Source organism: Wolffia australiana, chromosome 5, assembly GCF_029677425.1.
Source record: "Wolffia australiana isolate 7733 chromosome 5, ASM2967742v1".
Taxonomy (NCBI): Eukaryota; Viridiplantae; Streptophyta; class Magnoliopsida; order Alismatales; family Araceae; genus Wolffia; species Wolffia australiana.
Window position 1 is genome coordinate 3,998,433 of NC_135839.1, and position 16,138 is coordinate 4,014,570.

At 41.6% G+C, this 16,138-nt stretch overlaps 1 protein-coding gene and 1 pseudogene across 1 annotated transcript; both read left to right on the forward strand.

Annotated features, from left to right (window-relative positions):
• The first annotated feature begins 4,442 nt into the window (after positions 1-4,442).
• Positions 4,443-4,540, forward strand: LOC144703975 (small nucleolar RNA R71; annotated as a pseudogene).
• A 7,825-nt stretch (positions 4,541-12,365) lies between these two features.
• On the forward strand, positions 12,366-16,111 carry LOC144703075 (casein kinase 1-like protein HD16). The gene is made up of 6 exons (XM_078575156.1): positions 12,366-13,000; positions 13,138-13,204; positions 13,310-13,801; positions 14,060-14,234; positions 15,200-15,448; positions 15,615-16,111. The coding sequence occupies exons 1-6, from the start codon at positions 12,478-12,480 to the stop codon at positions 15,864-15,866; spliced, it is 1,758 nt and encodes a 585-aa protein (XP_078431282.1). The 5' UTR covers positions 12,366-12,477; the 3' UTR covers positions 15,867-16,111.
• The last annotated feature ends 27 nt before the right edge of the window (positions 16,112-16,138 follow it).

Consider the following 16,138-nt stretch of genomic DNA (forward strand, 5'->3'; position numbering starts at 1 on the left):
GCCGCCGCCCCAGGCTGCCAGTCAGCGCCGTGCACGCTTGTGCCACCGACGTCGGTTGTCGTCGACGCCGTCCGACGCTTCGAGCCACGCGCGCTACGCGTGCTTCGAGTGCACTGCACGCTCTCTGCGCACTCCGCGCACGCACTGCTCTGCGCGCTTTGTGCGCTCCGCACACCCTACGCGCACGCGGGTATTCGCCTACGCCTAACTCTACAACAATGACATCTACTCACTACCAGGGCCGTTCAACGTCCGGAACACCCAGAATCTTCCTCATCTAATGGACCTCTCAACGCCCGGATTCGCCCAGCCTCGTCAGGATCTGAAATCCCCACAACCTCTTCACGCACTACGGTGCTGAGGTACGCTTGAACTCCTTGGTGTAGAAACCCGTCTATCACCCTTTACCCGTCGTCAACCCATCCATCTCGAGAAGTTTACACCGCCGTCAGAAATTAGATTTGGTTTGGATTTTCCATTTCCTCTCTCTCTTTCTCAAATGTTTCCCTGCGATGCGAATTTGGGTATTGATTTCGGTGCTTAGGCATCGTCGCGGTGGGGGAAGACAGTACTCCCCCCCTCGATAAGGGTCGGAGCTGCACCACTAGATTTTTATCAGTTTTAAAGTCCGAATCTGACCGTGTGAATTTCTGTGGACTGTTTTATCCTTCCCTACAAACCCGTCTATCACCCTTTATCCATCGTCAACCCATCCATCTCCTCAATCGCCCTTTTCCTTAGTCGTCCTACGTCATAATGTCCACCACACAAGGATGAGTGATAAGATTTCAAACTCTCCATTGTTCTTCCTCTAGTATACACCTAAAATTTGATGAATTCCCAATCTAAATAATTCACGCTCATCCCAGTAATAATACTTAATGTCCTTAAAAAACATTTTTCGATCATCATAATCCCAACCATCCGGTAATTGACCAGTTACAAAGTAATTAACTATATGAGCATACCAAGGTAATTTCCTTGTAGAAATTCCTAGAATATGCTCATCAGGAAAAGAATCTACGAGGTGATCGGCTGGCCCATTATCCACTCCCCGCCTCTCCCAAATTTTAATGTCAAACTCATGCATTAACAAAATCCATCTCATTAGTCTTGGTTTTGTTTCTTTCTTGCTTAGCAAATGTTTAAGGGCAGCATGATCTGAAAATATTATAATCTTATTGGCTGTAAGGTATGATCAAAATTTATCTAAAGCAAAGACAATTGCAAGTAACTCCTTTTCCGTGGTAGAGTAATTTACCTGAGCGACATCGAGAGTATTATTTGCATAATAAAGAGCCGTAGGTTTCTTGTCTTTGCGTTGACCCAAAACTGCTCCGACTGCATAATCTGAAGCATCACAAAAAATCTCAAAGGGAACACTCCAATTTGGAGCTTGTAAGATAGGAGCCGTAACTAATGCTTCTTTAATCAAATTAAAAGTCAACTTGCATTCGTCATTCAAAATGAGTTCTTTGTCTTTAGAAAGAAGCAAAGTGAGGGGTTTAGCCACTTTGGCCAAATCTTTAATAAAGCGACGATAAAATCCAGCATGGCCCAAAAGCATCTACATTGCTTTAGGGTCGATGCGAGTGGAAGCTCCTTGATGATCTCGATCTTTGCCTTGTCCACTGTCAGCCCCTGCTTGCTGACATGGTGGCCTAGAAAGATCCTCTGTCCACCGAAAAAAGGGATTTCTCCCAACTGAGCACTAACTTGTTTTCCTTTGCAAATCTGTAACACCTTATTCAAGTTAGCAAGCAACACTCTAAAGATTCGCCAAACACAAAAAATTCATCAATGAAAACCTCATCACATGTACCAATAAGATCAAAACATATAGCACTCATGCACCTTTGAAAGGTTGCTAGCGCATTACAAAGTCCAAATGGCATTTTTCTAAAAGCAAATGTTCCTAAAAGGCATGTGAATGTAGTCTTATCTTTATGACTTTCATGAATTCCAGTTTGATTGTATCCTGAATAACCATCTAAGAAACAATAAAAACTTTGGCCAGCTAAATTTTCAAGGATTTGATCAATAAAGGGTAAGGGGTAGTCATCTTTTTTGGTTGCTAAATTTAACTTCCTATAATCTATGCACACCCTCCAACTTGACGCTACCCTAGTTTGGATCTCTTCTCCATCCTGATCTTTTTGAACAGTAATTCCTGTTTTTTTAGGTACTACATGAATTGGATTCAACCATTTACTTTCTGAAATAGCATAAATGAACCCTCCTTTCAGCCACTTGGTAATTTCTTTGGACACTACGTCATATAGATAAGGGTTTAGGTGACGTTGATGTTGTACTGATAGCTCTGACCCCTCTTCGATAAAAGTTCTATGCTGGCAGACATCAGGGCTGATTCCCTTGATGTCTTCTATGCTCCATCCAGTGGAATTTTTATGTTTTAGTAATACTTTTAAAAGATTAGCTTCCTGACCATGGTGAGTGTAGAGGAGATAATCACTGGGTACATTTTTCCTGGACCTAGGAAATCATATGTAAGATGATAAGGAGGAGGTTTCAACTCTAATTCATCAGTAGGCATAGATATATGATTATGCATGCTCTCACACTTCATTTCTTTTCCGTCAGCCTCCTCCCCTTCATAAACACTCCCATTCACATCCATGACGTCGTACGTCATTTTCTCCATAGCATTGCATTCATCATCTTCATCATCTAAGGAGCACGTATAAATATCTTCTTGACTACTATTGGGACATCTCATCATTTGAGAAATTGGTAATTCAATCTCCTCCTTTCCCATTCTCAATTTAATCTTCCCTTTATTCCAATCAGTGTTTACTCTTGCGATAGGAGATTAATGGATGCATGACTAATTTTCCCTGAAATTTTCACATCCACTAGTATAAAATCCACAGGAAATGAACACTTTTCCACTTTCATAACTACATCCACCAGCTGACCACATCGTCTTCTAATTGATCCATCCCCTAACTGCAATTCTAAATTCACTTGTTGGAATTCTCCAAATTAAAAAGTTTCAAATGAAGCCTCAGGCATAATATTCACGCTTGCTCCTGAATCAAGTAAGGCTTTGCTAAATAATTCACCCCTAATTTTACATTTGATTACTGGTGCTCCTGGATCTTTGCGCTTTTGAGGTAATTCATGCAAAAAGATTGAGCTATTATTTTCTGAAAGTTGAATCTTCTTTTGCTTCCTAGGAGGTGTGCAGAGATTTTTCACAAATTTTGAGTAATCAGGGATGTATTGTATTGCATCTAAAACAGGAATTTCAACGGTGATTTCCTTTAAATACTCAAGAAGTGGACTCTCTTTTGATTTTTCTTTCTTTGATTGTAGAGCACTAGGGAAAGGGATAGGTGAACAGTAGGCTTTAGGATCGGGTTCCTTTTCCTGATTTTCATCTCCTACAATTTCCGCATCTTTTTCTTATTTATCTAAAGTTTCCTCGGCCACTTTTTTTTTCTAGAGATGCAAATGGATTAGATAGTTCTCTCCCACTTCTAAGTTTCGACACAGAATTTAACTCTCTTTCTTACTTATTTTCGACTATGGCATGCACATTATGGGTGTGCTCACTAGCTATGCTCTACATATCATCAACATAAAGCAAATTATTAGGATTAATGCAAGCTTTGATAGGGATGTTACCTGATTTTGGGCCCATCTTGTGGGGTCTTCACAAGTACCTTGTGGTGCTCCACCGTGCAAGAATTGTTGACCGATGTGAAGTCCCACCTCCGCCTTGAGCTTATCCATCTCCCGCCGATGCCGCTCCTCCATTTCTTCAAAAAGCTTGATCATCCTCTTCTTGTCCCCTTGAAGCTCTTCAATTACCTTGGTGAGAGTTGCATTAGTGGGATCTGAAAAATTCCGGTAAGGTTGATAATGTTGTTGTTGATGTGGATAGTTTGCCTTCGGTTGGAATAGTTGTTGAGATGGCCGATTAGTACTGTTCCATCCCTGTGCGCCTAAGTTTCCTCTAGGGGCCCACTGACCATCGTTCATCTCCTGTCTGCCTATGGCACTCACATCTAAAATCATTGGGCTCTTCTCCCATGTGGCCATCACTTGAGCACATCTCACATCGACTGATTTGGTTCTGTGCTCCTCCACTACTCTGCCCTTGCCAGAAAGAAATCATTTTTTCATTCCTCTTCTCAATGGCGCTTCCCATCATGACACCGATCTGTTTTTCATTTCAACCCATAGTGATCTGAGGTTCTGCCCCCCTAACATCCAATAATCCACCCTTTAGAGGATTGACCCTCACATGATCGGAGGCATCTTGGTCGTAGGCTAGATTGTCTGACATTTTTTGTAGGAGGGCCATGGCTTCATCCTCATACATGTCTGCTATTGCTCCTCCACTTGGAATATCAACTCTTCCTTATTCAACATCATTCAATCCTTCATAAAATATTTGAACTAACTCCCATTTGAGAATGCCATGGTGGGGGCATTTTCTTATGAGCCCCATCAATCTTTCCCAAGCTTCACTAAAGGTGTCGCTTCCCTACTGAAAGTTCCTAATTTCTCGTCTAAAGGAGTTCATCCTTGTTACTGTACAATATCTCTTTAAAAAACTTTCTCCATCTCATTCCAGGATTCAAAGTTTGTCCTCAACGTTCTAGACCAATCTTTTGCTCTATCCTTAAGGACATGAGGGAACAATTTCATTCTCACTGCTTCCTTCGAAATTCTGGGGTAGGTACAACTATCACAGGCTTCATAAAATTTTTCTAAAAAATCATATGGCTCTTCATTTGCCTTCCCTAAAAAGGCTGGTAGTAACTGAAATTGGTGTGGGTCAATTCTAAACATCACATCATCTCCGATTGGGACAGATATCCTGGTTTAAATGGGAGTTTCAGCTGGTGTTGAATATTCTCTAATCCTCCTTCATCCTTCATTAACTACTTCAGGGTTTCCTACTCCATTCCCTATAGGACACATTGGTGGGATTCTAATTAACGTCTCTTCTATGAATGTAGGGTTAGTGAAGGGTGATTTGGGTGTGGGGGGCTCTACTACTGGGGAAAATGTGTTACTACTCTCTGATTCAAATTCAGACCAAAGCTTCATACAAAACCACTAATTCAAACACAAACACCCGTTAGTCGTTAGCCCCTCAAATCACCTTTCAATTGAAAACTCGTAATGAAGATACTTATCAGCAATTCAAGTAACACTTGCCAAAATTTCTTTTATATTTGAAAGTCAGTAAAATTCCTTAGCCTTGCCTCCCTGCAACATCGCCAATTAATATGCCAAAAATAGGGGTAAATTTTATGCAATTTTGAACCCTTGTCGCTGTCAATTTTAGCTTATACAATAACGTTTATAAAACATCACTTAAGATGCACAATGATGAGTAGAGCTATCGTCCAAGGGAGGTTAGTAAGGAGTTCCATTCAATGATTTTTCGATAAGTAGGATTAATTTGATCTTCAATGAGGATCAAATCAACCTAATAGGCAAAGAATTCTGAGAGGGAGGTAGAAGAGATGAGAAGAGTAGAAGAAAAAAGAAGCTCTCAGTTGAATTAATTGATTCAAATGAAAGGATCAAGGAATTCAATTAGAGGGATTAAGAATAAAATTTTGGTTTGGTTGGTTGGTTTTTTTAAGTTTGATAATTCAGAACTAACTACACTGTTAGATAACAAAAATAAAAAATAAATTTTAATACCCTAGAAATTAAAGTTTTTTTTAGAGTTTTCTTATGAAATGCACTTGAATTCCCAGTTAAATCTCTCGATGTCTCCACTCAATCCTACTCAGGGATTGTACATGCCGCTCAAGCCAAGCGATTTAGAGGTTCAGAACAGAATCAAGAAGAACAATCAAGAAATTGAACTAATTTGATTTTAAATGCCCCAAAAATTCAAATACAATGAAGGGAAAGGTACCCAACAGGTTGATCCAGTCTGGGCTCCTCTCTGTCTTGCAGTTGTGATAGAGAACCATCAAGAATCAGCCCCCCCCCTCTCGAAATGTAGCTTTTATACATAGGTTACATGGTAAAAATCCCCATTTACCGCCACTTAGTAATTAACTTGTATCTATTAATGTAGTCTTGATCTTAATGATCCAACCATACGGATAAAAAGAGTGAATCAAGACGAGCAATTCCACAAAAAAAATCATCTTAATCGAACTTCGGGATCAATAGTTATAAATAAATGAATTTAAACCAATGTAAACCATTGCATTGAAATTCATTTATGTAATCATTTAATCTTATAACACACAATAATGTGTCACTTCGTTATTGGCTAGCACCCTTTCAATTTCTAAGTGCGGGTGTATTCTTATGCGCCACGTACCCCTTGGCGAAAATAGAAAAAGATAGAGAATAGGTGAGAAAAATAGATGCCGTAAGTATCGCCAAGCACCTAACCTGCATTGTTTTCACTACCAGACCCACTTGCAGGCCGCCACATCACCGCCTGTGCGTGCGCACTGCATGCGTCGCAAGGTGATGACTCTCAATAAGTCATCAAATATTTAGACTTTTAAGTATCAAAGCATCAAGAATATTTAGTTAATTCATGTGAGTTGTCATGCATATGCATTATTTTATAAAATTACTAACCCCACTTGATTCTTCGAATCAAGTGGATTATACTTGACATTTTTTTGGTTAGTAGGTTCAGAAACAGGTTAAGACAACCAAAGGAGGACGACAAGAATCAAGAGGAGTTGGCAAAAATTCAAGAAGAAGAAAATTCCGAAAATGCCCCCGGGGCATGTGTTAAGAGAAACCTATAAATACTCTCTTGAGAGTTCATTTTGAGGTTGTCCAGAATTTCTCTCAAGGAAGCTAGGGCTCGGAGAGGAAGGATTTCTGCAGACCCTCCAAGAGCTGCTGAGCATTGGAGCTGGGAGAGAGGCAAACTGAGGCATAACCAGGCCAAGAAGATCATCTCCTTGCCGGAAGGGCGTGACCCAAGGAGGTGTGATTGTTTTGGTTTCAGTGTTCTTCCTCTTCTCCCTTCTAAGACAATCAGAGTTGGGCTGGAGATCACAATCTGTGTCTTCAGCATTTTCCAACCTCTGTTGTTCCTCTGTCCACGTTTGATTTTTTGAGTTTGCAGTCGTTCGAATCGTTTGTCATGTTCGTCCACCTTTCAATTCCCCAATTCCCTCTACAATCTGTTTACAATCAAAATTTCAAACCATCTAAGTTGTACACCTGCACAGAGTTCAGCCACTGCTGCAGTCAAGGTTGCCCACGACCTTGACCACCAGGAAGCTGCCTGTGCACAGGAAGCTGCCTGCGCACAGGAAGCATTCCGGCGTGCAGGCAGCCGCCTGCGCACAAGAGGCAGCCGCACGCAGGCTGCCTCGCGCCGCAAGCGCTGCGCGCAAGTCTTGGCCGCGCACCGCAAGTGCAGTGCGCAGGCAAAGCCTGCGCGCAGCAAGCACTTCAGGCGCGCTCGCGCAACCTACAGGCACACCGGCAATCACCTCTGCAGGCTGCCAAGCTGCGGGCAGAGGTGACCATAGATGCGCCTACCAGGTGTTTGATATCTTGCCAAATCCACAGGAATAGGTCTGTGGATAAAGGCGTTTCTTAAAATAAGTGCTCAATCTTGAGGTTTAACCTTGAGTAGTAATTTGCTATTCCTAAGAGGATTATTCCACACATCTTTTCTGAGTGAAAAAGAACTTTACTGAAGATTATTTCTTTGACTGTTAAAATTGAATGTTCAGAACTGATAATTTAAAGAAAACTGAAAAGAACTAATATTTTTTTCCGTGCTCCCTGCGGATCGACCCTTACTCGCCTTAAGGCTGTGAGGTTATAAATTGTGTTGCATAAGCTCAATCCTCACACAACCAACTAATAAATAACCAGTAAAAACACCCCAAATTTGAGCTTATCACAAGGGTAGTAAACTTACCATCAAGTGGCCTCTATCACTACCCGTTTTCGGATTCTTATCCGACGGTTGTGACGAGGCAACGTCGCCGCCAAAGAAGGTCGCCTGACAAGTTATACATAATCCTGTGTAAAACGTAAAATTTCCTACCGACGCCGCCCGAAAATAATTGTGTATATACCCCTTGCGCATTCTCTCTCCTCTGGTTTTTTTCCTAAAACTTTAAAATAATTGCAATAAAACCCTAGAACATTTTAAATCAAATCTTTACGCCTACATCCACGACCGAGAGCTGTTTTGAGGGTATCATTGCAATGAAACTTTTTAAAATGGGCCTTCAAACTTTGAAAATAATGTTAATACTTAATTTTTTCTTATAAATATATCTTTTTTCTTAAAAAAATGCATTACTTCTTCAAATAAATCTCAGAAAATCATAGATAATCCTAAAAAATCTTAGAAAATTCTAAAAAATTCTCTGATTCGCCCCCCTACAAATAGATCTCAAAATTAAATATTAAAATTGCCATTTTCATTCAAAAATAATTATTTCAAGCTGAAACAAAATCCCATTAAAATTCACAAAATTAATAGAAAATCATGGAAAAATCAGAAATCACTTGAAAACGGTATGTTTATGTAAATTGATGATAACAACCCCATTTTAAGCTCTTTAACTGCATAAAATTTTGCTAATAGCATGAAATAAAGACCAAATTTAGGTTGTTATTAGCGGATATGGCCCAAACGTAAGAGCGTGGGTGTGACTTCGTCTTTGCCTTAGTGTGTTGATCTGGCTGGGAGCAAACCGGTGGCGGTCAGTGGTAGTGGTGCTGAACCTCCTCAAGGTCGTGCCCCCTGATGTAGCCTGATCGCTTGAGTTGCCTCACCACCGCACGCCCCTCCTCCTCATCCCCTAGTGTCTCCTACACCCGGTTCCATTGCCGCTTCATCGCCGCCTATGGAGTGACATCATGCCCATCTCTAGCACCACTCAACTATACCTGCTCGTACCAGTTCGCAGTGACGAAGACGGCAATGATGAGCGATAGTGCCAATGAGGTACGCCTTTCCCGTTGCGCGTGAGTTATATTACCTCTTTCACTATATTTCGGCTGCACTCCGCCGCCCGTGGGTTAGAATTAGGTGAGAATTAATATTCGAAACTATGATTTCAGCGGATTCCCAGGTACGGGTCGAGCTTGTCTGTTATGTGCAAGCACCAATGGTATTATTTTGTCACAAAGTCACCCTCACCATCACCAGTTATCACTGTGGAGCTCTAAGGTCGGCGTTTGCCCACAAGTCGAGGCCCGCCACGTGTTACCGTTTGATTTGTCGATTGGCAACAAATTAGGTTAGTTTAGGATGATTGATGCCAGCCAATCATTAGTTTAGTTAATGATTGGTGGCAGCCTATCATTAATGAGGCAATCATCGCTTTGCGATTGGAAATACAATGATTGCCATCTTTATTAAAATATTTTCTTATTTTTTTAGCGCAGGGGTGACGTGGCCGCACTACACTTAAAAAATCTCATATCATATGAAATATAATTTAAAAGGCCTATCTAAGCATCAAACCAATATATATCAACCGAAAATGATAAATTTCCGTTACGTGCAAGAGCTGCTCACTTCTTCGTTGGCCTAGTGGGCTGAGCTTTCTGTGATAATGGCGTATGCCCTTAACTGCTTGCCCACCAGTGCTTGTTGTGTGTGATTTCTTAACAGGTAACATGGGTATTTGCTTAAGAACCACACCCATATCACAGTTGTGGGTTCTCTCTATCTGCTGGCCACAAGCTGTAGTGGCAGCTAGCAGCTAAAGAACATGTCACCTTTTTAATTATTAATATACAACTATTTTGATTATTTTTTGTTTAAATTTATAGAATGATGAATACAAATCAATGAAAGTTAATGAATAATGATCCTCCTTAGTGTTATCTGGATGCATGAATTTTAGCTGGCCAGCGCCCTATTTTGGCAAGATAATTGAACCAAGTACATTAGTGTCTCATATTCAGGGGATTGATGAGAATATGAGATTGAAAAACAGAATACGGTTTATTTGGAAGAAATGAGGTGGGCCCATCAGACAAACCATCAGCATACCACAATATTTAGTTTAAAATGTTCTCAACTGACAAAAAAAGAGGAAAAAGGTTGTCAAGACATAATTTGTGGATTAAATGATGAAAGTCCCAAAAGAGCATCACACAATGATTGCTATTTTTGAATTTATTTGCTATGTCGTGACACTACACATGCCAGCAAGAGAAATGGGTGATCAAAGAATATTTGGGAGAATGAGTCAATCTTAGATTCTTATTTTGGATCATCTATTACTAGGTCAGATAGGCAGAAAATGTCTGACAATGTCATTACAAAATCAGAGTATCTGATGATACACATCCAATTGAACCCCATAATGATAACAAGGCATAATCCAACCTTCAAATGTAGTATCGATGATCCAAGGGGAGTGTTGAGCTGAAAAGAGTATTACTAGGTCACAAAAGATCTAGATCCTAGCAGAATATAAGGAGCCTAGCAGAATATAAAGATCTACATTTGGCCATTGAGTTAAAGAAGTGGGTGAGTCAATACAAGGGTTCATTGCATTTGCATTGTCTTTCATCATGTCAGCATGCATCTATTCATAATCTTATATATAGCCATACATACATATCAATTCAACATCTATCATCATCCATCATGCCATAAATTCCAAATACAAAAGTCTTAATTACTACATACAGGATACCTACATATCCTATTTATTCCCTTTATAGTTATGCCGTTTATCTTTTATGTATATTATCACTAAAATACAAACATTCATATATATTCAAGTATTTATCGAGTACTCATCTCATCATATGTTTCATATCTATGTATCCCTAGTCATGCCTCATAACCATTCATTTTGGAGACTTCTTGTTTATCTCTATATAATCACATGTTTTGAGTTAATCTCGAAAACCAATTTACATGACAAACTAAATTATGATTGATCAATTATTCCGAGAATTTGTTTTTATAACTTTCGTGCATCAATATATTAGGAATTTTTGAAATGATTTCATACACTTATTTGTGTGAGAGTATGTCAATCAAGAAAGAGAGGGAAAACCTAAGAAAGAGCTATAATATTATCCACTTTTTAGTCACCCTTGGATTTATCTTGATAAGACCCTAGATTAATATATTATTTAAATCATGAAACTATTTATTAATACATCGGAAATTATTTAACAAAAATAGAATTTCTAGAGCCATAAATTCACATTTCTGTATAATAATTAGAGAGGAAATCCGTCTTTTATTATTTATAAAAATCCTATAAGAGTAACAAAAATTCAAGATCCAATCTAATACTCATTCGTTAATGAGTATAAAATTTAAATCAAAAGGAAATAAAATCAGAATGAGATATTAAATTTTAATAATGTTACGATTTACAAAGTAAATGTTAACACATGCAACTGAAATCAGGTGTACCCATAAAGTGAGGACGCAGAAGATGTATGTGTTTCGTATACTTGCCCATTATCATTGGGCCTCGTCAGGGATGGAGCCACCATTCTATTATCCGGTCCAGCACAGTAGAACTAGTGTGTTTCCCTTCCCTCAACATGCTAATACCTAAACATTCTTCATTTCAAATGCTAGAATTACGAGGAATCCCAAACGCAAACATCAAAATCGCAACAATTTCCACGAGTTTTTCAAGTAAGATAAAAACATCATTCCACTTGTTCTGGCCCTGAGGGGTATTGCGTTTTTACATGTTAGAAGATGATATTTGCCCTCCTTAAAAAATTAAAACACAGTTGGATTAATGAAACTATTACATATAAGATGTTGAAGAAGAGGAAAACCCTTGGGGCCCTTCGGATCACATAAAATTTTGCGAGAATGTATTTTACTTGATTCTTAGGATATTGGGGCTATAATAGTCTAGAGAATATGTATAACATGAATGACGACATCACATATTTTGCTAATTCACGTAATACATATATGAAAGGTAATATTCCTGACCCAACTATATCATGGCTTAACACATATTGTAGAAAGTACTAAGCTGGCACATAAAAGATTCCGTTTGTTCCAGCGCTATTTATAAATACATGATATACCTCTAACGATCACAAACGGTCACTGGCCCCTATTTAGGAGGGACAAGGCTCCACCTACGGAACAATTCCATCAAAGGTTGCATGAGCGAAAGAGTGCAAGAACTGCGGAAGCCAAGAACAGTGCGTGGAAGAAGACGCGCTCCAGAGCTGCCGCCGCATCCTATGTCGTCAGAACCTTAGACGAGGAAGAAGATCGCCACCAGCCAAGAAAACGAAGAGAAGAGCTATCTCGCGGCAGGCGAGATCGCCTTCGTCTGCAATTTCTTCATCCAATAAGGAACGGCAAAGAGAAAACAAATACCGTTTCTTGATCCCATTCGAAGATTTATAGAGAAAAGAAAGGAAGAAGGAACACGAAAGACAAAAGAAAGAAGCAAAGAAAACGAAAAAGCAAAGAACAAAGGAAAACAAAAAAAAAAGAACAAAGAAAGAAGCAAAAAGGCCATGGCCGTGGGAGATGGCGGCGGCGATCTGAGCGAAAACAAGCCCGCGGGAGAGGGGGAAGAGAAATTCAGCGGCTCGGTGCCGGACCAAGTTCAAGTGGGAGGATCCCCCCTGTACAAGATTGTGAGGAAATTGGCCGGGGGAGGGTTCGGCCAGGTCGCTTTGAAGTTTGAGCGCAAACGCAGTCGAAGGCGTAACCTGGGCGCTCCGAGCGAATGGCAAGCGTACCGCGCTCTCGGAGAGAGCTACGGCCTGCCCAGAGTGTACTACAGCGGAACATGCCGAGATTACTACGTCACGGCGATGGACTTGCTGGGGCCCTGTCTGTGGGAGGCGTGGGTTTCTTCAGGCCGGCGGATGTCCTCGCAGATGGTCGCTTGCATTGCCGCGGAGTCCATCGCGATCTTCGCCGAGATGCATTCGAAAGGGTTTGTGCACGGCGACGTCAAGCCGGATAACTTTCTGTTCGGCCGGCCTTGCACACCGCAGGCCAATAAGTTGTTTCTAATCGATCTTGGCTTGGGTAAGTAGGTCTCGTCTACCAAAACATATCATTTACTATTGTTTCCAACTGTTTGTCTTAATTATTTAGTAACAGTTGTGGAGTTTATATTAACAAAAAATGAAAAACTAACCGTGAATCGTCCTCTCTCTGTGAAGCGACGCGATGGAGAGACAGCTCCAGCGGGCAGCATGTAGAATACGATCAACGCCCGGATTTTTTCAGGTTAGTTATTTCTGAATTTTTTATTTACACATATACAGATAAAACAAGAAGTCTGGGGTAGGCCAGCGGTTTTCATGTTTTTTCCCTATATTTATTTTCTTGTAGGGGGACTTCGCGGTACGCCAGCGTTCATGCCCACCTCGGGAGAACCTCCAGCAGAAGAGATGACTTGGAATCTCTTGCCTACACGCTCATTTTCCTTCACACCGGGAGCCTACCGTGGAGCTCAATCGACGGCGAAAAGAATGATAAATCCTTTCTCGTCTGTCAGAAGAAGATGGAGACCTCGCCGGAAATGCTTTGCTTGACGTGTCCGTCGCCGTTTAAAGAGTTTCTCGAAGCCGTCGTTAACTTGAAGTTTGACGAGGAGCCCGACTACGCTAAATTGATTTCTCTCTTTGACGGGCTTGTGGGGACGAACCCAGCTCTTCGCCCGGTCCTCACCGACGGGGCTCAGAAGATGGTATCTCAAGTCAGTCGCAAGCGTGGCAGACTCACGATAGAGGACGACGGTCAACCTCCTAAGAGAGTGCGAGTCGGCGTTCCTTCTACTCAGTGGATATCGGTTTACGACAAGAGAAAGCCTATGAAGCAGAGGTTTGGAAACGTTTCCCATCTATCTTCTTCCTAAAAACCGTATTTAGTTTATTTTTTTCTTAAAGACAATCTCAATTGCTCCTTTGAAAGGTCCCCCCCCCCTTATAGTTCGAATAGAGAAAACTGAGAGCGAGAGTGAGAGAGAGAAATAGAGGTTTTACAAAATCTTTAGTTTGTCTCGTTCTCGGTTTTGAGGCGATTCCTCCGGTTGATTAATCGATAAAATTGTATTTTTTCTATTTGGTCACGCGCAAACAGGTACCACTACAGTGTGGACGGAGACCAACTACCGCATCAGGTGTCCAGAGGTCTCAGAGATGGCCTGTTCATCAGCTGCGTCTCTTCATGCGACAATCTTTGGGCTTTGGTCATGGACGCCGGCGCGGGCTTCACTTCTCAAGTCTACGAGCTCTCCCCCTACTTCCTTCACAAGGTTACCTCCCTCATTCCTCTCCCCCTCTCTCTATATATCTCTCTCTGTCTCTCTACTGAATGTTTTATTTCTCACTCTAGCCAAGTTTCTTTAATCTCAATATAGTCCTCCTCGTACAATTTTTTTTCTCCATCTACTTCTCGTTACATCCGCCTCTTTCATTCTCAATATCCTCCGCACGTTATTATAGAAACTCTATAAGTTTCCTTGTCACCCAATGAGCGTTTGAAATCTCGCTACTTCTCACCTGATTCAACTCTTTAATGGCTCGCTCTCTCACTCCACTCATATTTTATCAATTACTATATCAGTCTTGCGAACCTTCAAACATCTCCCTCTCATTCAACTCGATTTTATTTGGCTCTATCCTTCCCATTCAAGCCAAGTTCTGCAACATCTCTTTCCTCGTTTTACTTCTGACCCAGTATTTATACCTCTTTCTCTCTCCCGCTCTCTCTCGCTCTCTCTCTCTCCCCCTCTCCCTCTCACTCTTTCTCTCTCTCTCTCTCTTTCCCTCTCTCTCTCTCTCCCTCTCTCTCTGTGTCTCTCTCTCTCTCTCTGTGTCTCTCTGTGTCTCTCTCTCTCTTTGTCTCTCTCTCTCTCTCTTTCTCTCTCTCTCTCTCTTTGTCTCTATCTCTCTCTCTCTCTCTCTCTCTCTCTCTCTCTCTCTCTCTCTCCCTCTCTCTCTCTCTCTCTCTCTCTCTCTCTCTCTCTCTCTCTCTCTCTCTCTCTCTCTCTCTCTCTCTCTCTCTCTCTCTCTCTCTCTCTCTCTCTCTCTCTCTCTCTCTCTCTCTCTCTCTCTATATATATATATATATATATCTCTCTCTCTCTCTCTCTATATATATATATATCTCTCTCTCTCTCTCTCTCTCTCTCTCTCTATATATATATATATATATATATTTTCTGTCGGATCAATGCGCTTTCTACGTCTAAAATTCTCTTGTGCGAGGGGATTGCAGGAATGGATCATGGCGCAATGGGCGAAGAACTTGTTCATCACCTCTGTCGCGGGAGCCACCAACGGGAGTTCGCTCGTGGTGATGTCAAAGGGCACCCCTTACGCGCAGCAGTCGTACAAGGTCGCCGACTCCTTCCCGTACGAATGGATAATCAAGAACTGGCGGGCCGGCCTCCACGTCACCTCCATGGCTACTTCCGGCACCTGTTGGGCCGTCGTCATGTCCCGCAACGCCGGCTTCACCGATCAGGTAACACCCACGCCCCAAACCCAACCCTTTATAATGATGATGATGAATATGGTGATGATAATCGTGGTCATGGTCAAGATCAACATTATCATCATGATGTCCAGTACTGTGAAGCGTTTTTTATTGATGTGGATTGTGGATGGATGGTGGATGTTGGATGGTGAAGGTGATGGAATTAGACTTTATGTACCCGAGCGAGGGGATCCACATGAGATGGAACAAGAGTTACATAATTACGTCCATGGCGGCGACAAGTGTCCAAACAGCGCTCATCTTGAGCATGCAAAAGAATAAGAAGCCGGCGGATGCCACGCAGGGGACCCTTCGAACGAATGGCTTCCCCACGTCTCGTATCAAGGATAATTGGGCCAACCATCTCTACCTGAGGGCTATCTGCTACGGACGGACTATCATTTGATTCCGCCGTGTGTCCGTGGTTCTCATTCCATTAGCTCCATCACTCACTCGTGTTGGCGTTGTCTCTCAGACTCTGTCTCTGTCTCTCTGTCTCTCTCTGTCTCTCTCTGTCTCTGTCTCTGTCTCTCTGTCTCTCTCTCTCTCTCTGTCTCTCTCTCTCTCTCTCTCTCTCTCTCTCTCTCTCTCTCTCTCTCTCTCTCTCTCTCTCTCTCTCTCTCTCTCTCTCTCTCTCTCTCTCTCTCTCTCTCTCTCTCTCTCTCTCTCTCTCTCTCT